At 38.3% G+C, this 25,400-nt stretch overlaps 1 protein-coding gene across 2 annotated transcripts in view; it reads right to left on the bottom strand.

Moving 5' to 3' along the window:
• Positions 1–25,400, bottom strand: part of GRIA2 (glutamate ionotropic receptor AMPA type subunit 2) — a 163,050-nt gene that overhangs the window by 74,496 nt on the left and 63,154 nt on the right. For both annotated transcript variants that reach the window (XM_059923865.1, XM_059923866.1), the window contains exon 3: positions 6,372–6,611. In XM_059923865.1, the coding sequence (XP_059779848.1) occupies positions 6,372–6,611 (240 nt within the window). The remainder of the gene's footprint in view (positions 1–6,371; positions 6,612–25,400) is intronic.

The raw sequence follows: 25,400 nt of genomic DNA, 5'->3' as shown, positions 1-25,400 counted from the left end.
ATACAGCACTTATACGTGAGCTTCCCTTCTTCTAGGCAATAAATTATTTCATGTTGCTTTCATTTAATTATGAACTTTACCACATACTAAGTTAAAGTTTCACGTGGTGATGTTGTTGATATTCTGTCCTATCCTTCAACATACATAACAAGAAATTTTAAATATAAATGCCAATGTGTAAATGAATCTCAAGTGATATTTCTAAACCTAACATTTATTGGCAGTTCACCTTGTCCAAAATTTGGAGAGGATATATATATATAAAATCAATAAAAATGCATTTAAAGAGATAGCTGATTCAAACTCATCCATTTTATGTATCAAAAAATAACTCACAGTTGGTGTGGATTCTGTTATTAAAACTCTTAGAATTAATATTTTGTAACCTATGAAACCTAAAAAAAATACATCCATTTATTAAGATGCTAAACTGCCCAAGTGGTACGTAATCAGATGATGAATTTAGTTTCATCAGAAGACACTGAGTATTATTCAGTTATCTCCTAAGGACAGCCAGAAATAATTCACAAACCATGGCGTGATCTGTCTCACATTTTGAAGAGACTGCTGTCCCATGCTTATTAATCAATATTCTCAGATTTGTTTTTTTTTTAGTAGTAGCAACTGACTCTCTCAAATACTTTTTCAACTTGATCTGCCCTTTTCCTACAATTAAGAGTTTTGTATTATGTCTGGTTAGTTTAAAATTAATAGATCATTTTAAAATTTAAAAAAATCACTGAAAATGCATATCACAAATATTATGGTGAAATTAAATTATTCATACACAACACAAATTAATGTTCTTAGTCTCTTGGTAACATATTCCAATTAGGAGAGAAAGTATTACCTCTTTCCCTTCCACACAAACTAGCCTAGAAGTATCTTTATAAATACACTCATCCCTTAATTCAGAATATAAACTTGTATGGACATTGGGAATTCTATATAAGTATCGGTTTGTCTAAAAACATTAGTAGCTGGTTATTCAACTCTAATATCTGTACCACTAAATCAGGACATTTAAATCCTGGTTTAATTTCTTATTATTTTATTGCTTATGACAAAGAGAACTTGAGATATACTGTTGTTCATCTACAAATAGAAAAAAAATTTGGAAAATTAACTGCTCTTCCTAAGAAATATATTTAAAATATGTTCTGAAAAACCTCAAGAATATTACAAGAGTATAAAATTAAGTTCTACACTCTACTAAATGCTCAGACTTCTGGATAAAATAAAGAATAGCTAAAGTACTGCTACTTACCTCTGTATTATATTACTTCTTGGTGTGCCTAATTGTTGCTGGACTAGTTACAGCTGTATACCTTATTTATAAGCTGACACTCTCCCTAAAACTCTCTCCAAGTATTACTATCAGTAGTTCACAGTCGCATCTTAAGTTAGTGCTCCTAAGCCTGTGACACAGTTACAGAAAAACCTTCAGCCCCAAAACAGGTGAAGTCTAAATGCCTTAGTTTGCACATTAATAGGTGGAATTAAAATTGACTACTGCATATAGGTATATTTCATTCAGACCACGTCGTTCTTCTTGAAAATATTTTTTCTTCCATTTAAAATTCACAGCCCTTATTCATCTTTCAGGCACAGAAATGAATATTTTATGATCACTAAATCACAGCAGCATGCCTAGGCCAGATTAGATTAACATATATTTCCCTCATTGACTTTCTCAGGAACATCATAAAAGCAATTTATAATCTGGAAGCATTTTTATTCTAGGCATGATGCCTTTTTTGGAACTGGAATCAATGTGCCTTTCCTTCAGGGGACAAATAGTGTGGTTCAAAATTAAAACCAAGTTATAAAAGCATTAGTTCTGGTTTTACCAACTGTCTGCAGAAATGTATGACCTTACCTTAGTAACATTGACCCAATAAATAAAAACCACATTTTGATTAAGTCCTGGTTCAGATGTAGTACATGTGTATCCAAAGACAAACCTATATTGAATGCATTAACATAGGCAACCCCATGACTCTATATCTCAAATGTGTTGAAGATCTATCTACCTACTCTCCCTGCCATCTACCTCCTCTCTCTGGAAATTTTAGGAAGGGTGTGGGGTTATCCATTGACGAGTGCCAGGCTGCTGCCACATGACTTGGGTAAAGAGAAGACACCAGCATTCCTAAAGGGTCACATGGCACCAAGTGAACAGTTTCAGCAATCCTCTCACCGGTAAACTTGAAATAGTCAAAAACCTATACAAAGATCAGAATGCATCCATGTCTTCCTTTGTCTACAATTGGGATGTAGTCTCCTGGACTTGCTGCTCGGCCTTTGGATGGGTAGTTGGAATCAGGAAAGGTTTCATTGGCAGTCCTAGTTAAAAGCAGTGCAAAGAAAAAGCATAGAAAAACTGTGTCTTTTTCATCTAGCTTGTATTCAGTGCAGAATGTTGGACAGCCATTCTCATGCTTGGGCTATTCAAAAGAACATCAATTCATATATTTAGAAATTAAAATTTAACAATATGTTTACCTGATCTAGACTCTCAGAAAATTAAAGATTATTAAAAACAAATCCTTACAGTCAAGGACCTGGAAAGAGTGCCACATCAAAAACAGACAAAACTCTTTGAAACTGAGGCATATGGAGACATAACTTGAAAGATCAAATCATGGAACCTATTTTTAAAAGCACTCATAATATAGTAAGGGCACACAGATTCATTCTAAAGTCGTGTAACACAAAAACAAGGAGGTACTTCCTTAAAGTGTAAGAGAAATGGGTTAAGGACCATAGGGGGAAAAAAACAGTTCATGGGATAAATGTATGAATAAACATTTTAAAATGTGACATGACAGCAAAGCTATAACAATTGTAGTTAATAAAAAAAAATCAGAGAGCAAACATGCCATTTCCACGAGTCAAGTAAAACATTACATAAAGGTCAAGTCTTTTGCCAGTATTTTGAGTCTTACACATTTATCTCTGAAAATAGATTCAGATGAAAAGCCAGTGTAATACTCTTCATATTAAAACATGAGTATCCATTTGAAAATATCTTGAAAATGCATCCATAATGTCAGTTTTGGCTTTAATATATAATTACTTAATAATATTACTGTAATGTTGACCTCTCCACAGATGCACTCGAACTCAAATCAATTTGTATAATTTAATGATTGGAGATTATCGCATCATTCCAATTTCATTTAATATTCCTAAAGTGTTAATAAAATCCTTAGAAATATCTCAGGTTCTTTTCACAAGTACATAAGTCCATCCATCATCATCTGATCCATAGTGACGCTGAAGTGTGTCCCTAAAGTGAAAACGACGCCTTGCACCTAGTCAAAGAGTAGAGAGAATTCATCTCTGATCCTTCAATTTAGCAAGCAAGATTCAGGTTCTCATATCGTCTCAAACTTAAAATACACAGATGCTCAACTCATTCATTTAATAATGCTATTTATTGACATCAACTCTGTGCTAGCATTACCTTAAGCGCTGTATGTACAGTTTAGTGGGTACTGCCAGGGCATTGCCTTCCTGGGCTTAGAGCCAGATCTTAAATTAAAAGAATAAAGCTTAGTCTGTGTGATTAAAACGGTCCCTAGAATATACTAGGAGTTCACTTCTTGGGTGAAAGAATGAACATCAGTATTAATTATAAATTGTGATAAGTACTATGTAGGAAAAGAAAAGATTGCTTTGAGAGAAGATAACAATATGAAATGCACCTCTGTGGGAATGTTATATAAACTAAGACCTGAAGGAGAAAAATTTAGAAGTCTGTGCAGAGATTCAAGGTGAAAGAATTTGGTGCATCTGAGAAAGTGAAAGAATATTAGTGAGATGGGTTTAGCCTAGTGAGTGAGCAGGGCAGTAGTATAAGTGGGCAGGAACCAGATACTATGAAACCTTACAGTCATGTTAAGAAATTTCAGTTTTATCCTCATTATAACGAGGAGCCACTGGAGTATTTTAAGCAAAGGAGAAATGTGGTCAGTAAAGCATTTAGAAGCATTCAAAAAATACAGCTACCATCTGATCCTGCAATCCCACTCCTGGGCATATACCCAGAGAAAACCATAATTCAAAAAGATACACACACCCCAATATCCATTGCAGCTCTATTTACAATATCCAGGACATGGAAGCAACCTAAATGTCCATCAACAGAAGAATGGATAAAGAAGATGTGGTACATATACACAGTGGAATATTACTCAGACATAAAAAAAGAATAAAATAATGCCATTTGCAGCAACATGGATGGACCTAGAGATTATCATATTCAGTGAAGTAAGTCAGACAAAGAAAGACAAATATATGACATCACTTATATGTGGAATCTGAAAAGATGATACAAATGTACTTATTTACAAAACAGAAACAGACTCACAGACATAGAAAACAAACTTATGGTTACCAAAGGCGAAAGGTGGAGGGGAGGGATAAATTAGGAGTTTGGGATTAACATGTACACACTACTATATATAAGACAGATAAACAACAAGGACCTACTGTATAGCACAGAGAACTCTACTCAATATCTTGTAATAACCTATAATGGAAAAGAATCTGAAAAAGAATAGATATATGTATATTATAACTGAATCACTTTGCTGTACACCTGAAACTCACACAACATTGTAAGTCAACTATACCCCAATATAAAACAAAATTAAATTAAAAAATAAATAAAAGCATTCAAAACTTCTGGCTCCTTTACGGAAAATGGATTGAAGAGGAACAAGTACAGAAATAGAAAGGTGAAGGATGAACACATGGGGCTGTCCTGGCCCGGAGTCATGACAATGACACAGAAGAGTGGCTAGGAGTAAAAGACATTTAGATGGTAGCAATCCTATGAAGAGGAGACAAGAGTGAAAGAGGACGTAGCAGAGGGCAAGAGGAAGGTGATGATAAGCCGTGTATCACCTTGCACAGGCTGGGCAGAGGGCAAGCAGAGGGCAAGAGGAAGGTGACAATAAGCCCTGTATCACCTTGCTCAGGCTGGGCAGAGGGCAAGCAGAGGGCAAGAGGAAGGTGACGATAAGCCCTGCACCACGTTGATGAGAAGCAGGCTTCAGAGCCATCTAGCACACCGGAATCCGTATTTACTCTCCACTGTTCTGTGTTTGAGTTGTTCACTCCCCACGTGTATAGCAAGGCTCTCCCTTGTCAGAGCAGGGGGAAAGCTGTTGACAGAGTCTCTCTTCTCAGCGTGTACAGTGCTGACTGGCTTTCCCGCGGAGGCTTCTCGTTCTCAGGCCCGGAGGCCGGCACAGGGAATCGGACCCCAGGCTGGAGCACGCCAGGCTGTGACTGCTGTAGCCAGTGTCTCCAGACTGATCGACTGGTGGTGGAGAAGCGAGGCAGCGGGCTCCCCGCTTGGCCGCCCTTGCAGGTAAGCACGGTGCCCTCTCCTGGTAGAAGCAGGCTTCGGTGTTCACCTGAACGTCTAAAGCAAGTTGCTTCGTGGGCACGCTGGTATCTATTAGGTGCTCTGGCAATGGTGGTTGTCAATACTCTGAGTCTGTTGGTGGATACTCTCTCGAGAAAAATCATCTACGCTCATGTGCACAAAATGTTCATTCGATGTTGCGAAGTACACAGACCCACTGAGGCTGAATCACAGACCCAGGAATGGTTAGAAAGATCTGAAATTCTACGACACGTAAGTCAATCAGGTCCGCTAATACCAAACTTCACAACAAATGATGCGGGAAACACAAAGGAAGTACCCTTACCCCTGAAATAAAAACTAGTAAAATGAGCCAAGACTCCAACTAATTGGCAGGCTAATCCAAAACATCTCCTCGTAAATAGCTGTGGAAGAGCTGCTGTCAAAAGACCTGAGTTCAGCTGAACCACCCAGGGGTGGCTCATGAAAAAATCAACTTCTCTGAGATTCAGGGATCTCATTCTAAAGCAGTGTTAATAACAACTGTCCCTGCCTGATAATATTTTTGCATGTGGAAATATTTAATGTCTATACATTTCTGTAGACGTTCGTATTTATATATTTATTCAAATCTTACTTAAACCAATTTTCAAGGCCGTCACTTCACTGACCCTAGACTGAGAATACAGTCATCCTAGGGTCTTAGCTGCCAGTACCAGAAAGTGCTTTGTGCATTACAACTGAACATTCGGGCGTTGTGTGAACACAATCTATCTCTGTAAATGGTACATCCACAACGTTTTTGCTTGTTTGTTTTACTCTAAATATGTTACCCAGGTTTTGAATTGCATTACTCATTTACACAGCATAATTAAGCCAAGTTACCCTTGGACTTCAACACACTTACATAGCCTTACAAAGTCACATGTAAGTGTCAAGTGTGGGCACTGAATTTGACCCATTACAAAGGGAGAAGGATATTGTCACTTACCTCTGTCACTGTCGTAGAGGTATGCAAACTTGTCCCATTGGTAGTACTCAATCAAGCTGAGAAGAGCTCCTTTGAGGTCCGGTCGCATCTGAATGACAAATGGATGGGTGCCATCTGTCGGGAAGCTGGGAGTGATGAAGGACACATGGAGCGTTCCACAAAATGATGTGATGGTGTTTACAGACTTCTTGTCATAAAATCCAAAAATAGCATATACTCCTCTTGAAAACTGGGAGCAGACTAGAAGAACAGGGGAAATAGAAAGGATAAATCATTGAAATTGGCATACAATCACATGCATTTGCTTGAAAGTTAATGCCCTTTTACATAAAATACAAAAGAATCAACATATTGAAAAATACAGAGAGTTGATATCAATAATTCATCAAATTTTTTAGCACTTATTTACTTAACACCCTACTTGAGGAATTCAAAGAATTATAAAGCATTAAAAAATAATTCTGGCTATGGGACTATATCAAACTTAAAAGCTTTTCTACAGTGACAGAAACCGTCAACAAGTTTGAAAAGGCAGCCTACTGAATGGGGGAGGAGATTTTCAAATCCTACATCTTATATGGGGTTAATATCCAATATATACAAATAACTCATACAACTCAACATCAAAAACAAAAACAACCCAATTAAAAAATGGGCGGAGGACCTGAATAGACATTTTTCCCAAGAAGACATACAGATGGCCAACAGATACATGAAAAGATGCTCAACATCACTAATCATCAGGGAAATGCAAACCAAAACCGCAACAAGCTATCACCTCACACCCATTAGAATGGCTGGCATCCAAAAGACAACAAATAACAAATGTTGGCAAGATATGGAGAAAGGGGAACCCTCGTGTACTGTTGGTGGAAATGTAAATTGGTGCAGCCACTATGGAAAACATTATAGAGGTTCCTCAAAAAATTAAAAATAGAACTACCATACAATCCAGCAATTCCACTTCTGGGTATTTTTCTAAAGAAAAAAAAAACACTAATAATGTATCCCAATGTTCATAGCAGCATTACTCACAATAGCCAAGACATGGAAGCAACCTAAGTGCCCATCAATAGATGACTGGGTAAAGAAGACGCAGTGTATATACACAAGGGAATATTACTCAGGTATAAAAAGTAAAAAAGAATAAACTCTTGGATAGACCTAAAGGATACTGTGCTAAGTGAAATAAGTCAGACAGAGAAGGCAAATCGTGTATGCTTTTATTTCTATGTGGATTCTAAAAAACAGACAAACAAAAAAGAATAAACATAGCAAAACAGAAACAGAGTCATAAATACAGAGGACGAACAGATGGTCACCAGAGGGGAGGTGAGGGGGTGAGTGAAACAGGTGAGGGAGCTGGAGAGGGACAAACTTCCAGTTTCAGAATAAATCAGTCACGGGAATGAAACGTACATTGTGGGGAATATAGTCAATAATACTGTGTATGGTGACAAACAGTAACTACACCTATCTTGGTTATCATTTTGTAATATACAGAAATAACGAATCATTATGTTGTGCACCAGGAACTAACAGAGTGCTGTTGGTCACTTACACTTCAAAAACAATACTGATGTGTATAAAATGGATGACTAATAAGAACCTGCTGTATAAAAAAATTAATAAAATTAAATTAAAATATTAAAAAAAAAAACCAACAAGCAAACTCATAGAAAAAGAGATCAGATTTGTAGTTGTCAGAGGTGAAGGGCGGGGGAGAAGAAATTGGATGAAGGTAGTCAAAAGGTACGAAATTCCAGTTCTACATGATAAATAAGTACTAGGGATGTAACGTACCGCATGATAAATGTAATTAACACTGCTGAATGTTATATATGAGAGTAGTTAAGAAAGTAAATCCTAAGAGTTCTCATCACAAAGAAAAATTTTTAAATGTTTCTTTTATTTTGTATCTATATGAGATGAATTTTCACTAAACTTATTGTGATAATCATTTCATGATGTATGTAAGTCACATCATTACGCTTCATGCCTTAAACTTATACAGTGCCGTATGTCAATTATAACTCAATAAAACTGGAAGGAAAAAAAAGAATATATACACATTCTTATTTAACAAGCCATGTAAGCATAAACATATTTTAGGACAGCCCCATAAAAAAAGAATACAAGTAAAAATCATTAGTTATAATGAACAAACTGCAATTACCTGGGATTTATACATATTCATAATAACTCATTCCTTGTATTATCTGATTTTTTTTAAAGGCTTTATCGTGCTAATAATGCTTTTATACTACAAGATCGGCGTGCTTATGAAAAGTTCTAATGCTGACCGAAACCTCTTTAAGAGAAGATGTATGCAGGGCTGGCACCACACACAGAAACATGTCACCCAAAAGGGACCTCTCTCACCTTGAGAAACTCAGTCAAGGAGCGATTATGTGACGCTCAGAACTCCTAATTTTTTTAATCTTTCCCACAAACTTAACTCATCCCATGTGTTCTGCTCCATGCAACACAAAGAATATTATCAAAATACTTTGGCATAGAATCATCATTCTTTTAAAAAAAAAAAAGACAATATTCTATTTGGAAGTCTCCATCACTCTCACAATCCCTTGTTCTCTACCAGTACTTGTATTTCAGTGAAGGACCTTCTCCCAATCCCTCCCCCACAGTCAGACCATCACTAAGTCATGGTCATTCTAATACCTAAATATACTCAAAGGTGGTCCCCTTATTTCTCTCTCCATTCCAACCATCCTAGTTCACTAATAGCATATACCATGTATCTTGGGCTTGCCTTGTGGCCTGGCATGGTACATGAACTCATTTATTTCTTATGCTAACCCTCGAGGTAGGAAAGATTATTATTCCCAAATTACTGATAGGAAAATTGAAACATAGGGAGACTAAGTGACTTACCCAAAGTCAGACAGCTAGTAAGAGATGCTGTACTCAAACCCAGACAGGCAGATTCAGAGTCCGCACTCTTAACTAATGGACAATATTGTGTTTCTAACTCGGATGGATTATTGGAATACCTACCCAACTTTCCTCCTTCATCCAATTATGCCCCTTCCATTCACTTCTCCACAATATAACCAGAATAATTTTTTGAAACACAAATTTGATCCTATCTCTCTGAGAAGTAAGCGTTACTTTGTCCAAGAATAATCCCTGCAATGCACAATACAAACCACACGTGCCACAGCACTTACGACAACCAATCCAGGTCAACCACATGCTTTGAGTGAATGAACAGTTGATATTTTTTAATCGCAAAGTTAACTTCGATCCAAAATATGAAAGTCAGCTCTCCAGTAACATAATCTAACAACCCAAAACATAATACCAAGCATCCTTGTAAATTAATTAAACCTCATTTAAAGGATAAGGCCAATACTATCATATTTCATTTTATTTTACTCACAAAAATAAATGGTCTATAGAAAAAGTAGATTTGTTTCATGAATAAGAGCATTGCTAAAATATATAGATTTGAATAGCCAATTGCAGACAATCAATAAATGATGGGCAATAATTTTTAATGACTATCGTGTGATATGAAATGAAAGGAAAGCTAGATTGGCCAGTTCTCTGAGTGGCCCTTATTCATCAGATGTTTCAATTTTCCTCTAAATATTGATTAATCTTCAACTCACTTCTGCCTTTCTAACATAAGACGTTTCCTGGGATTTCTAGGTTATGTCTGTGTAATGTGTCGACTGACCTCTTTACTAACAATCTTCTGCAGAACAGACTGATATGTCTCAGAAAACAGCTGTATGTATTTCTTTACGTTTACTCTAATACTTTAACATAAAGCAAAGATGAGATTCCCGACTTTTATTCATATTTATGCTTTTGTCCTTGTCTGAGAACAGATGCTGAAAACCACCTTTAATGTGTTTGACTCTGCTCATTCCTGACTTACATGAAAAATCCCTTTCACTGTTCAAACCCTTCTGGGCAAACTCCGCCGTGATTTCTTATTTTATGCACGGATATATGCGTCCTGACGTGCATATCTTAAATCTTAAGCTTGTTCAGAAATTGTTGACTCCATAGGACATATAAAAATGAGAAGTTGCTCTAAAATTCTCTCTGGGTCTATTTTATTTCATTTCCTGCAAGTGTTGGCATGTCATCTAAAAACTATAGGAATATCAGGCAATATGATTTATTAATGAGACCTCCTCATCCATCCTCAGTGAAATCGCCTGGTAAAGGAAGCCACTGTTTGAATACACAGTCTGAATAAGAAGCCATATCTTTCATTTCCCATTTGTTTTAGACTCTGGAGTGAGTTGTCAAGGGGCCTCCTGGCTGTCGTGACCATCTGGAAACACCTGGCATTGGCCCAAGCATGGGCACAAGCTGCACAAGACTTCATCAGAAACGACAATTCACCTAACTCAGAAGGCACTTTTTTTCATGCAGTTCAGCTAATTCTCCAATGGCCATAATTGTGGAACCATGGCCGCTCCCTCCTGACTATCCCAGCCACCTCTCAGCCTTTTCCCCTTGCCCTTTATCTCGTCAGGGCACATATTCAATTGTCCACTTGCCTACAGCTTCTATTTTCCGAGATATCTCTCTCTGTGTGCCTTTACCACACACACAATGAACAGCCATTTGGTCGACATTGCTCATCTCCCCTGACCTTATGTCTGCCATTGTCCCTGTCCCCCAAAATGATAAGGATATCATTGCGTTTACACCCAGGACTCAGTCAGAATGCTGACCTGAGCTAAGGCATTTTGCTTACCCAGTTTGCAGTGACCATCTCAGGATGAAAATCTGACTGTTGTATTCCTAACACTCTATCCCCCGAATATCAGCGTGTTCGCATGCTAATACTGATCTTCTCCCCAATACAGCATAGATACAAGACCCTACTGACCTAAGACACAAGAACGTTAGTTCTCTACTTTGAAAGGACTCCTCCTTTGATTAGAAATGAAATTACTCTTTTTCATCTCTACCTTATTCCCTAGCAATACTCCAAAATTCAAAGTCATTTCCCTAACTTATATCCATCCTCAAATAAGGAAGATTTACTATCACTATCACTATTCAAATGATGTGTCATAGCTCTGGAAACAGTTTCAAAAGACAACTTTCTAAAATGAGTTAGATAATATCGCACCCTATATATCGTCACCTTGTTCTGTGTCACCTCTGGGGGCAGAGGAAGGAGGAGAAAGCTCTCAGTTTCACCTCTAGATTCATGACCCTATGAAACACTATTATAAATTTCTGAATAATTATGCTAATTAGGATTAGATTTGCGTTTATTGTCTTGAAACTCTAAGCTAAATGTAAGGTTGTTCTCACTGAGTACGACTTTAATTAAATATTTAATATCAACTTTGAGAAACTCAGCAAAGGCAAGTCCTTTTAAAAGATGCTTTAGGTCAAACAGCAGAAATGATAATCTCCTGGGTGTAGATAACTTGCTGATTATTCCACTTTTTATTACAAGCCCAGGTGATAAAAGCCAATAACACGGCTGATGGTGCATCCAACTTGCATCTTTTTCTCTTGGGTCATTCTGCTCATTGGTGCTGCTAATGTACCACACTCCATACAGTCTGGAGAACCTTGCATGGTTATTTAGTAGAAAGAGAGAAGAATAGAGCCTGATGTATTTTTGTTTAACATTTTTTTATATTTAGAAGTTGCCATTCACTGCTGTGAAACCCCCAGTCTGCTTCATAAGCAGGAATGGCGCTTTGCAGCTTGTGCAAAGTCTGGTGAAAGCTGCATCACCAAGCAATATTGACCTCAAAATTTGGAGACCGAAGAAAATCGCTCTCATCTTTCATCACACAACTTCTGGCATTATCTCCTTGTAAACAGTGACCCCAATTTTACTATTGAAATCTCCCTTAAGATCCCCTAATCACTAAATCTAATAATTTTCTCAGATCTAGCTTTCTTGGCCTCTTTGAATTTATTAATCAAAAACTTGATTCTATGTTTCCATACAAAATTTAAAATTATTTGTTCCCATTCTATGAAAAACACCATGGGTATTTTGACAGATACTGCGCTGAATCTATAGATTGCCTTGGGTAGTATGCTCATTTTAACAATATTAATTCTTCCAATCCAAGAACACGATGTATCTTTCCATCTGTTTGTGTTGACTTCAATTTCTTTCATCAGTGTCATACAGTTTTTTGTGTACAGGTCTTTTACCTCCCTGGGTAGGTTTATTCTTAGGTATTTTATTCTTTTTGATGTGCTGGTGCTCAACATCACTAATCGTCAGGGAAATGCAGATCAAAACCACCATGAGATATCACCTCACACCTGTCAGAATGGCTATCATTAAAAAGAATGCAAATAACAGGTATTGGTGAGGACGTGGAGAAAAGGGAACACTCATACACTATGGGTGAGGGTGTAAATTGGTGCAGCTGCTATGGAAAACAACACGGAAGCTTCTCAAGAAAACTAAAACTAGAACTACCATATGATCCAGCAATTCCACTCCTATGTATATATTCAAAAAAAAAAAAAACCAACCAAACAAACAAAAACACTCATTCAAAAAGATACATGCACCTTGTTGGTCATAGCAGCATTATCCACAATTGCCAATATACGGAAGCAACTTAAGTGTCCATCAACAGATGAATGGATAAAGAAGCTGTGGTACATATACAATGGAATATTACTCAGCCATAAAAAATGAAATGTTGCCATTTGAAGCAACATAATGGAATTGGAGGGCATTATGCTAAGTGAAATAAGTCAGAGAAAGATAAATACTGTATAATATCACTTATAGTGGAATCTAAAAATACAACAAACTTGTGAATATAACAAAAAAGAAGGAGGCTCACAGATATAGAGAACAAACTAGTGTTTACCAGTGAGGAGAGGGAAGGGTGGAGGAGCAATACAGGGGCAGGGGATTAAGAGGTACAAACTGGGCTTCCCTGGTGGCACAGTGGTTAAGAATCTGCCTGCCAATGCAGGGGACATGGGTTCGAGCCCTGGTCTGAGAAGATCCCACATGCTGCGGAGCAACTAGGCCCGTGAGCCACAACTACTGAGCCTGCATGTCTGGAGCCTGTGCTCCACAACATGAGAGGCCGTGACAGTGAGAGGCCCGTGCACTGCGATGAAGAGTGGCTCCCACTCACCGCACTGGAGAAAGCCCTCACACAGAAACGAAGACCCAACACAGCCAAAAATAAATAAATAAATAAATTTATTAAAAAAAAAAAAAAGAGGTACAAATTATTAGGTATAAAATAAACTACAAAGGATATGTTGTACAACATGGGAACTATAGCAAATATTTTATAATAAGTACAAATGAAGTATAACCGTAAAAAATTGTAAACTACTATACTGTACTCCTGTAACTTACATAATATGTCCATCAACTGTACTTCAATTAAAAGAAAAAAATCTGGCCAAAAAGAAAAACAACTTGCTTCTAGAAATGCTCTCTCTTTCCGCTGCCACTAGCAGTGCTTTCGTCCGATTCCTTCTCCACATGGCTACCAAGTAAAGTGATATCACCTTGGTGCTCTTGCTCTCCCTATAATTACCTTTCACTCTTTTTCCCCCTATGTCCCAAATTAAATCTATCCTTAGAGGTCTCATCCCTTTTCACAAGGTTAAGTTCAACTTTTGATGCATGCTTCCCAAACCTTCATATCACCTCTGTTGTCTCCCTTTATCTATTTATTTACTGAGCAACTTATACTGTAAACATTCATGACCCTATGAAACACTATTATAAATTAGTTCTCCACTTTGAAAGGACTCCTCCTTTGATTAGAAATGAAATTACTCTTTTTCATCTCTACCTTACCCTGGGGGCCGCCCCAGCCCCATTCAGGCGCCATTCCAGGTCCCAGCCACGGCCACCTCTCATGACCAAGCACTCCATCAGCCGTGGCAGCCCTCGCCCTCGTGTGGAGCAAGGCGGGTTGAGCGGGCGCCTGGCCCAGGCTGGGGCAGCCCCTGGGAACCTGGCCATGGTCCCCTGCGGTTTCAATCTGCTTCATCCGCCGTGTACAGGGAGCAAGCAAGGGTGTGTGCTCGTCACCAATGGTGCCAAAGTTTCTTACCGCCCCCCTGTGAGTCCCACTGTCTTTCAAACCAGCTTAGGGAACTTCCTTCCTGCTGTCAGACCCCAGGGCTGGCACAGCACATATGTGGCTTAAACCCCTCACTTCCCAAGGAGGATCTCAACTCCTGTAACCTCCCCCGACTTCAGTGTCCCTTCCCAGGAGCGCAGGACCCTAGCTGATCACTTCCCTTCCCTTCCTACCTGACGCCGTGTGGATCTTGCTTACAGCCTTGGTTGTACAGGAGTCTTCCTGCCCGTCTCCAGTTCGTTCTCAGTGAGAATTGTCCCCCAAGTAGGTGTATTTTTGATGTGTCTGTGGGAGGAGGTGAGCTCCACGTCCTCCCACCCCTTCTGCCATCTTGATCTCAACCTCATATAGTACAGCCTTAGCTGGAGTTGACAGCTTAACTTCAACCCCTCACCCTCCCGTGCCACCCACTGGAGAACTTCTAATTCTCTATCATTCCAACTAATTCTATACAAAAAGGAAAGAAAAGCCTGAAAACATTATCCTACAAACCATGTCTTCGTACTGGTTTTTTTTCCTTTCTGCTCATGGCACCATAACACTTGCCATCACTGATTTTTGATATTTCAGAATAATTAGTTCATTACTCTCCTTGCCCTGACCATGCAGTCTATAGCCATCCCTGTTTTGTGTCATGACACTCATTCCACATTAATCAAGTGTTTTTAAGAACCTCCAAGGTTACTGTTCTGGGTATGGGGAGACAGCTTTTAAGTGTGCCAGGTAAGGTCTCTACTTATATGCAGCTTGTGTGGTACACTTCTTAAGTGTTTCTTGCACCCTCGCCTTCATTTTCTTTCTCCTGGTTTCTTCCCCACTTCCTCTATCACCTTCCTCCAATTCATGCTCTTGTCGTATGAGTCTTCCTGAAACACCACATAAAAGGCGTTCTTCCAGGATCATCTTCAAACTGTTTTCCTTCTTTTTTTTTACATTCTATCTGTTAATGGTCTCATCTTAAAGGCCAAATTCCATTTTCTTGTGCAAATGTTTCCCAAATCTGAACCACTACAATTGTCTCCCTTTATCTATTTATTTACTGAGAAAAGATATACTGTAAATGTATTGTATATTATTATGTAGCAAATATACTATATATACTGTATATATAGTACAAATATATACTGTATATATACTACATATGATTAATTTTTTTTAATTTTTTTAATGCATTTACTTATTTATTTTTGGCTGCATTGGGTCTTCGTTGCTGAGCGTGGGCTTTCTCTAGTTGCAGCGAGTGGGGGCTACTCTTTGTTGCAGTGCACAGGCTTCTCATTGCGGTGGCTTCTCTTGTTGCAGAGCACGGGCTCTAGGCGTGCAGGCTCAGTAGTTGTGGCTCGTGGGCTCTAGAGCGCAGGCTCAGTAGCTGTAGTGCACAGGCTTCGCTGTTCTGCGGCATGTGGGATTTTCCCGGACCAGGGCTCGAACCTGTGTCCCCTGCATTGGCAGGCGGATTCTCAACCACTGCACCACCAGGGAAGTCCCTATGATTAATTTTTAAATCATGTATTTTCATGATTATTTCATATTTATTTCTTTGCTAGTATGATTTTTAATTATAATGTTTAATTCTTTCAAGACCTCAAGTGTGAGTTTTCTAGAATGAAAAAAATAGAAACAGTGGAAAGAAATGCATAAAATATCACAGTTTTACGTTGTTTAAAATCCTATAACTTTGATCTTAAATGCTAAATATCATAGAAAAGTTATTATTCTGTATCCAAGGATCTTGGGCTTTGACCTTAGATGGAGCAGTTGTAGTGGCGAAAAGTGAGAATAAGCAGGGGTTGGATCCTGCTTTGCTGTTATCCAGTTTGACTCACTTGGGAAAGTTACATATTTCACTCTGTCTCAGCTCAGCCAACTGTAAAGGAAGATAATAATGTCACCCACCTATTTAATTTGGGATGGGGCTGCATGAAAGAAAAAATAAGCTCCAACAGTGCCCTTGAACTCTGAGCTAACTGAAAGCAGAGAATGAAGTGTTATTTATCTCTAACTGCATAGCCTATCCCATATTTGGCACAGATGAGGTATTTGGTAAATGTCATGTAATAAAATAGCAATTCATCCAAGAAAAGTGTCCTTCTTACCATCAACTGAATACGATTTTCCCTGAATCGGATCACCATCAGCACTCTGCCCTTACCTCCCTTATGGCATGAAACACAGTATATTTGAGTGTGTGTATGTGGGGGGGGGGGGGCAGGGTCGGTGATCTGTGAGCTTCTTGAGAGTAGTGGTCAGTGTGAGAACAGGGTAAGAACACCCGACGCAGAAGCCCAACTCCATCCTTCCCTGGCCACCCGGCGGAAGAGACACTGAGCCTGTGCCCGAGGTCCCTAATCTAGTGAATGAGGATGTTGATTCCTATCCTGCCTTCCTTGCAGGGATTCTTGAAAGTTTAAATTCGATAATATAGAGAGAAGTGCTGGGGAAAATATAAATCATTAAATAAATAAGTTAATGACAACAAATCCAACCATAATGATTTGTGTATCCTCTGCAATAGCCAATTCAGGAATTCTCACAATTATGTTATCAGATATTTGTCGGATGAACGCATGATCTCAACTAACTGTATAACAAAGATATAAAACAGTCTTTATAATGAAATTTCATTTCTGTTGACACTGGGGTATTTCTGAAATCATAACAATATTTTCCTCCTCAACTATCAGACTGCAAGAAATTTAGCCTATCATTTCCTATAACAGGAAAAAAAAAAACCACAAGTATGAGTCTGAGAAGACAATCTTTGGAATATCTGTGAAATTTAATTATTTTAAACTTTCAAAATACATTTTATATGTGAAGAAGTTGTACCAAGTGAGGTGAAGTTACCAACCTGAAAAAATACGTAGTGCAGGATACAACTGAAAATGTAAACGAAAGAAGTGAACTTCTTTGTCTTGGACAGACATCCAGTAACATATTTTGCACTTGAAAATATCCTCAGGGATTCTCACAATCTCGAATGTCTTATTTATATAATGCAATGGAATTGTTCAAGCCTGAAAACTTATCGTAAGCAACATTTAATCCTTAAAAAAATGCAACTGTTGGAACATACAGGATTTGGAACATTTGGTTTCCATATAAAAATTTGGGAGAATGTGAAAAACAGAACTGTCATTCTCTCATTCTTGGAAAATGTAGGTAAATCAGTACCCTGTTCTCATACTGAAATGGAGTAAAACTATATACTGTCTATTAGAGGCTATTATTTAAAAGTTTACATATCTACTGAGGCACCTTCTTTTCCCATCAAGTGACAGAAGGATTTCACTCTCAGGAGCTGATTGTTCAGCATCTCTCCTAAGACGCTCCTCTCCTGAAGAGCCGACCCTCTGCTCGTCCACTCCTGTCTCCCAGAGGCCAGCACAGTTCCTGGCGTAGATGCGCAGTTTGCAGGGAGTGCCTGAAACACTCACTGATTCAAAGACAATGTGAAGAATAATAAACACACACCACGACATCTTCTATAAATCTCCTCGCTGACGACTCTCCCTATAGCCCTGCCACAAATCATTACTAGGAGAGATCACTTCTCCTTTGCATGCATTTTTATCCCATTTTTCCTACAGATACCACATGGGATGCAGCAGCCTCACTCAGTAACAGAGAACTAGGAAGTTGTGATAATACATTTTTCTTCCCCTCTAACAAACATTTACCCTTCCTGACCTGTGTGCCATGTTTGCTGAATGGGGTGAAATGTCACAACTTTACTGCCGTGGCCCACATTATATGCGGCTTGAAAAAAATCTATAACATTTATTCTGGCTTCATCCATCATCTTGGGAGAGCAGGCAACAGGAGACCTGGCAGCAATAGGCAATAACTCTCAAGTGAATTTTAACGATGAGTTCTGGACACGTAAATGAAAGAGAATCACCTCTGCTTAGGTAACACGCTGTTTCACTAAAGGTAGTACCATTCTTCATCCCCTGGACGTGTATATCCTCCTCATAAATAAACATAGTTCTATCCTCTGAAAGTTCTTGCCTGACTTAAGCTCTGGGTAAGTTCTGGGCACTGCGTGCTCTGATCCGACTTGAGTGTGGTGGGTAAAGGGTGCCAGCCGCAATATGTGGAGGCCTGGCTTCCAAATCCAGTGATGACACCAGCCAGCTTTGTGCTTCTGGAAGACTGCAGCTTTCAAACATCTCGGTGCCCTCAGAGGTCCCCCTGAGATCAAACTTGAGCCCGTGTGGCCAAACTTCAAAGAGGGAAATTATACAACATGTCAGGCGATGTGTGTTTATTATTCATCACATCCTTACTCATGGAAAATGAGTGTGGGAGATGCAATACATTTTCTCAGACGAATTCTACCATTTTCTGCATGTTTCATTAGTCTTTTCCTTTTTCTCTTCCTTCTTTTAAAATTTCTCTCCTTTCCACTTGTCAGGTTTCCTCTTCCTTTTTTTTTTTAACTTTTCTACTTGATGTTTATCTGTACCTTTAGCGTACCAGGGACATCCTCAGCTCCACAGCCACTCTTGATCATGATGCTTGAAAAAATTCTACTACCTGATTGCAATTAAAATGTATAAAATCGAAGGACCTTATTTTTACCAGATACAGATTTGATGATATTTCAGCACAAATAAACATGTTGACTTTTGTGATCAAAACCTATGTTTAAAAATATGATTGAAAGGGCTTCCCTGGTGGCGCAGTGGTTGAGAGTCTGCCTGCCGGTGCAGGGGACACGGGTTCGAGCCCTGGGCTGGGAAGATCCCACATGCCGCGGAGCAACTAGGCCCGTGAGCCACAACTACTGAGCCTGCGCGTCTGGAGCCTGTGCTCCGCAACAAGAGAGGCCGCGATAGTGAGAGGCCCGCGCACCGCGATGAAGAGTGGCCCCCACTTGCCGCAACTAGAGAAAGCCCTCGCACAGAAACGAAGACCCAACACAGACATAAATAAGTAAATAAATAAATAAATAAATAAATAAATAAATAAATAAACCCAAAGTTTAAAAAAAAAAATAGATGTAACACTCAAGATTTCAGCTTTAAAAAATACATATATGATTGAAAAATAATTGAATAAATACAAATACTTCTTAAAAATTGAAAATTTTTAAAATTGAAAAATGAGAAGATTTCTACTTAATTTTTTTGAGTCGCATGGCAAAAAATGCCTGAGCTTTATAGCCTTACTTGTCTGCATGCTCTCACATTGGATCTGATATCCCTCTTGGCTGTGAATGGCTCAGAGTTTCTGAGGCTTTCTTGAACCTTCTTGCTCAGCTTATTTGTTGGTAAGCAACAGGATTTCTACCTATAATGCCTCAGCACTTATGCATTAACCCATGTAAGTTTATAGTAAGTCCCCTACATACGACCGAGTTCTGTTCCGAGAGCACGTTCATAAGTCCAATTTGTTCGTAAATCCACCCAACTTAGCCTAGGTACCCAACTAACACAATCAGCTATATAGTACTGTACTGGAATAGGTTTATAATACTTTTCACACAAAAAACAACACAAAAAATAGAAAACATTTTTAATCTTACAGTAAATCACCTTGAAAAGTGCAGTAGTACAGCACAACAGCTGGCATCTGGGGCTGGCATGGAGTGAACAGGCGAGAAGAGTTACTGACTGGAGGAGGGAGAGGAGGTGAGATATGGTAGAGCTGAAGAATCATCAGCAACAGGAGATGGAGGGCAAACTGCAATTTCACTCACGCCTGACGTTGATGGCACAGGTTCTGGTTCCTTGCTGGATTCAGGTCTATCTACCCTCTTGAAAAAACGATCCAGTGGTGTCTGGGTAGCAGCTCTTTTTTTTCTCATCATAGATGACACGGTAGCACTGGATTGCATTCTGAACGGCTGCTGCGACCTTCGTGTACCGTTCTACGTTCGGGTCCTGTGCCTCAAAAACTAACAGTGCCTCCTCACATAAAGAAAATCCCCTTGCCATTCCCTGTGTCGTGAATCTCTTCGTTTCTTCAGTTACTTCTTCTTCCTCTTGTCTCCCGTCATCCTTTCTCTGGGCCCCCAATTCCTGGAGCTTCTTAGCAGTACCAGCTACATCACCGCTGCTTTTACACTTGCTTCCAGACATCCTGATCTTGAAATAAAGACACTGTGCTACTGTACTCTACACAGTCTGTACAGAAAAGTACCCAAAGGCACAACCACTTGTAGAGGCTGCACGCACATGACAATGTACGCCAGACACGTGAACTAACTTACGTGACTGGACATGCAAACGCACGTTCGCATCTTTGAAAGTTCGCAACTTGAAGGTTCATATGTAGGGGACTTACTGTATTAAAAGAGGAAACATTTTTGAACATCATATAATGAGCAGTTTTATAAATGTAAGAAACACTCTGAAAATCCCCACGGTGCTAAGTCCCTGGAGGAATTAATGTCAGCACAGCGGACTCACTGACGCTCAGTGCATTGGTCCTGGCGCAATTAGGACCTAGGCCTTGGTGAGTAAGCATGGCATTTGGGTCTGATGGTGTGCAAAGGGTCTGCCTGCTTCACTGATACACCCCCATCGATAAGAGGAACAAGGATAGAGCTGATGGTGTGAAGAGTGCCCTCGAGAAAGGATTAGTAACTTACTGATGTTCTGGCCCTCCCATTTATCTTTTTTTAACTTTTATTTTATATTGGACTATGGTTGATTTACAGTGTTGGGCTAGTTTCAGGTGCACAGCAAAGTGACCCAGTTATACATACACATGTATCTACTCTTTTTTCAAATTCTTTTCCCAGTAAGGTTATTACAGAGTATTGAGCAGAGTTCCCAGGGCTATACGGTAGGTTCTTGTTGGTTATCTTTTTTTAAATATAGCAGTGTGTGCATGTCAATCCCAAACTCCCAATCTATCCATTTATCTTAACAACATAAATAAAATGTGTGTAACTCAAAAATAGCAAGAATAAACTCACACAAATTTGAGAAGTATATTCATTACAAGGTTATCATTTCCCTTCACTCTCTACGTCTCCCAGAAACAACCCCTGCTGGCAGCCATTTGGCAGGTACACGTCCACATTTGTAGCTCCAACTAGAGTTTATTTTGTTTGTTTGTTTCAGTTTGTTATGTTTTTGATTAATGAGACCATAGGGCAATTGTCTTGTGACTTGCTTTGACATTTGACAGAGAAACTGCCGTGCTGGTAGAGACTTGGTTCATTCTTTTAAACCACTACTTAGTATTCCCTGGCTTGGCTGTATCATCATTTCATTAACATTCCCTAACTTGGGATACTTAGACTGTCATGAATTTTCGCTACTGCAAACAAGGCTGCAGCAAACATGTCAGTACATGCAACTTTGTGCACGTGTGCTAGTATTTCTGCAGAACAGATTATTAAAATTGGAAATGCTTCCTTGAATGTAATACTGGGTAAAATGTTCTCCTTGGGGCTTCCCTGGTGGTGCAGTGGTTAAGAATCTGCCTGCCAATGCAGGGGACACGGGTTCGAGCCCTGGTCTGGGAAGATCCCACATGCCGCGGAGCAGCTGGGCCCGTGAGCCACAATTACTGAGCCTGCGCGTCTGGAGCCTGTGCTCTGCAACAAGAGAGGCCGCGATAGTGAGAGGCCCGCGCACCGCGATGAAGAGTGGCCCCCGCTTGCCACAACTAGAGAAAGCCCTCGCACAGAAACGAAGACCCGATACAGCCATAAATAAATAAATTAATTAATTAATTTAAAAAAAAAATGTTCTCCTTGCTATCAAATTATCACCCAAATACAGTGTACCAATTCACACCCCATCAAAATAAGATCAATTCCTTTTTTTTTTTTTCTTTTTGGTGTTCTTCACTCAGAGTGGATATGTTTCACCTTTTAACTTTTACTAATGGAATGCGTAAAAATAGCATTTCATTGTTGCTTTAATAATGACAACTTATATTTTTGTACACTTGTGGTAGAAGGCATTACTCAAGTTTTTTTTCATGTATTAACTCTTTTAAACTTCAGAATATCCTAACATATCTTCATTTTACAGATGAAAAAACTTGAAAATAAGTAATTTTCTAAGATAACACCTCTAGAAAATGATACAGGGGGTGTCAAACCCACGCAGCCTTACCCCAGAGCTTGTACTTTTAGCCACTGTACTTCTTACTGGTAAACAGAAAAATTTGGATTTCCATTATTATTTGTAAGAAAGTGCATCTATTTTTATATTTTCCTTTCTTAACTATTCCTATATTTTGGACATTTTTTCCTATTAGTTTGCCATTTAAATTTTGATGTTTAATCCTCTTTATATGTTAAGTTCATATTTTTTCTTCCTTTTCCTTTCATCTTTCACTTTGTTTATAATGACATTTGTAACCAAATTCTCAGTCTTTTCTTTGATGACTCCTAGATTTTGCATCTTGTGTAGTAAGGATTTCTCATCCTGAGATTTTCAAAATATTTTTATCTTTGATTGCATAATTATCCTTTTTATAATAAATTCTAATATGAATATTTGGATTTTATGCAAGGGAGAACTCCAATTTTGTTTCCACATAAACATTCAAGTTTCCAAACCCTTTAATTTAATCATTTATTTCCTCTTAATTTTAATTTTTTTGTCATTTTATTTTACTTTATTTTGAATTTTGGAATTTTATTTTATTTTTTTATACAGAAGGTTCTTATTAGTCATCCATTTTATACATATTAGTGTATACATGTCAATCCCAATCTCCCAGTTCATCCCACCCACCCCCCTGCCACTTTCCCCCTCTGGTGTCCATACGTTTGTCCTCTACCTTTATCATACTCTAAGCTTCTCTATGTGCTGGGGTCCATTTCTGAAGACAAAAACACGTGTTTTAATTACGACACCTTTTTGGAAATTACTATTGTTTTCAATGTCATTTTGCAAAGTTTTCCTACCTATTGATTTATATTTTTTTTTTCCAAATTTTGGTTAGGCTTGGATTGAAATGCAAATTAACTGGCAAAGATGAACATTTACAACATTAACTTTATAGCCAACCTCTATTGACTCAGAACTGTTTATGATTTTCAGTAAAGTTTTACAGTTTTATTCATACCTTACATACTTCCTATTAGGTTTATCCCTAGTTACTTTGTAGCTTTATTATTATTATTACTATTGTTATCAGAATTTTGTACTTCATAGTTTATATTTTATATATTACTAGTGGCCTGAAAAATCTATTGGCTTTAAAACGACACCTTTATATCTAGTGATGTTATTGAACTCTCTAAACAGTTCTGTGAGCTTTTGTTTGATTCTCTTGGATTCTTCTATGTGGAAAAAACATTTTGGGGTAAAAATTTTACTCAACTCACCTTTGGACCATTCTACTTGGAGAAATCATTTCTCCTTAGTTTGTATTTCTATTATATTTCTTAAAATAATAACAAATTGAAAAGTATACCATTAATCAGGTTTCCATGCAATGAAAATTGAGTGAGAATTTGAATAACTATCTGGTATATCTGATCAATGTATATAATTAAACTTTTATACAGTCCATAATTCTTCCTTTCCCATAATATAATGGCTTTATAAAAGCCTATATTTTGTGTGAATAATTGTTTCACCTTTCCACTTCACTTTACTGTATGGCCCATAGAGAATTAAAAAAAAATTGGAGGAAATATAATGCAAGTTACATAACATCAATATTTAGTCATTATCAATATGGTTCTATAATTATTCATACCTTAGTCTCAGCACACCACAGGTGCAACAAGGCAAAGGAAAAAATAATTAGCCAAGCAATAAATCTCCACTAGTAAAGGCCAGAAGATGAAGTAAAACTATTCAGAGGGATGAAAGGAAGTGGACAACAAATGAAGAGCCGCAAAAAGGCATTTTGGAAGAGAGCACGAGAGCGCAGTGTAAATTAGTATGGCAATAACGATTTAATTTCTAAGAAAGACGAAGCTGAAAAATAGAAATGAGTAGCTAACTGCAAGGAAAATATTAATATTGTATATATCTTGTGCTTTACAGCATAAGTTATTTCAGCTGCATATGATTACTGAAAATAGGCACATATGAATTCAGTTAAAGTCTTCATTTCAAAGATATCTCAATGAGTGGATGTCTTGTTCTAGAGCACATGTGCAACCCTGTACCTAAATCACAGCATAAACAGAAGATTGGCAATTTTTAGGTGGCTAAATTGAATGCAAATGGTGAAAACACAAAGCAGAAGCAAAAATCTCTACTGAAATGTGAACTACTCGGTTTGTCTGCTGGCCTTTTTCAGAGCTCTTGGAGAGTTGCCAGGCCCCTAGTGGATTATGCTGGGGAAGCAAACAAGCTTGGGAGAACAGAACCCCTCAAATAGCTTCTCAAGGAACCAAAGAGTATGTTCTGCTTTCAGAACGTGTCAAAAACAAAGCTACAGTGTATTCATATTTCAATAAGGATGACAATGGGTCTTTCATCAATGGGAACAATACAAAGTAAGTATTAGCACCAAAGTGAAGAAAACTAAGGCATACCCTCTGAACCAGTATATACACAAAACTGCTAGCCTATGCCTGTGAAATTGTTCCTTCGGGGGTATTACCAGTAGAAAGCAATGACGTATCCAGCCAAGGCTGGTGTTTTATGAACGCTAATCTTGCAGAGCATCAAAGACAATATGAATATTGATGGAGCAGCTACACATGTTATGTAAATATACCTTTCTTTTACCCAACACACTTCATGCTCTCAAAGAATCACAAACAGGCATAGGACCAAATGCAATCACATGCTAATTTGATAAAACGTGGCCAAATTATCTGCGAAATTATCTAGTATTTTTCATAAAATGAAATTTCCCTTAAGGTAAATTGGTGTGCTATATTGTGTGTTATCATTATATCATTCTATAACCAGAATCTACACTTTAATTGTGACAAAAAGGAAAAGCTTGGAAATAAGTACAGTGAGCCTGATCTCTCTTTGAAGTAAGA

The sequence above is a fragment of the Balaenoptera ricei genome, chromosome 5 (assembly GCF_028023285.1).
Source record: "Balaenoptera ricei isolate mBalRic1 chromosome 5, mBalRic1.hap2, whole genome shotgun sequence".
Lineage (NCBI taxonomy): Eukaryota > Metazoa > Chordata > Mammalia > Artiodactyla > Balaenopteridae > Balaenoptera > Balaenoptera ricei.
This window is presented reverse-complemented; position numbering and strand designations above follow the sequence as displayed.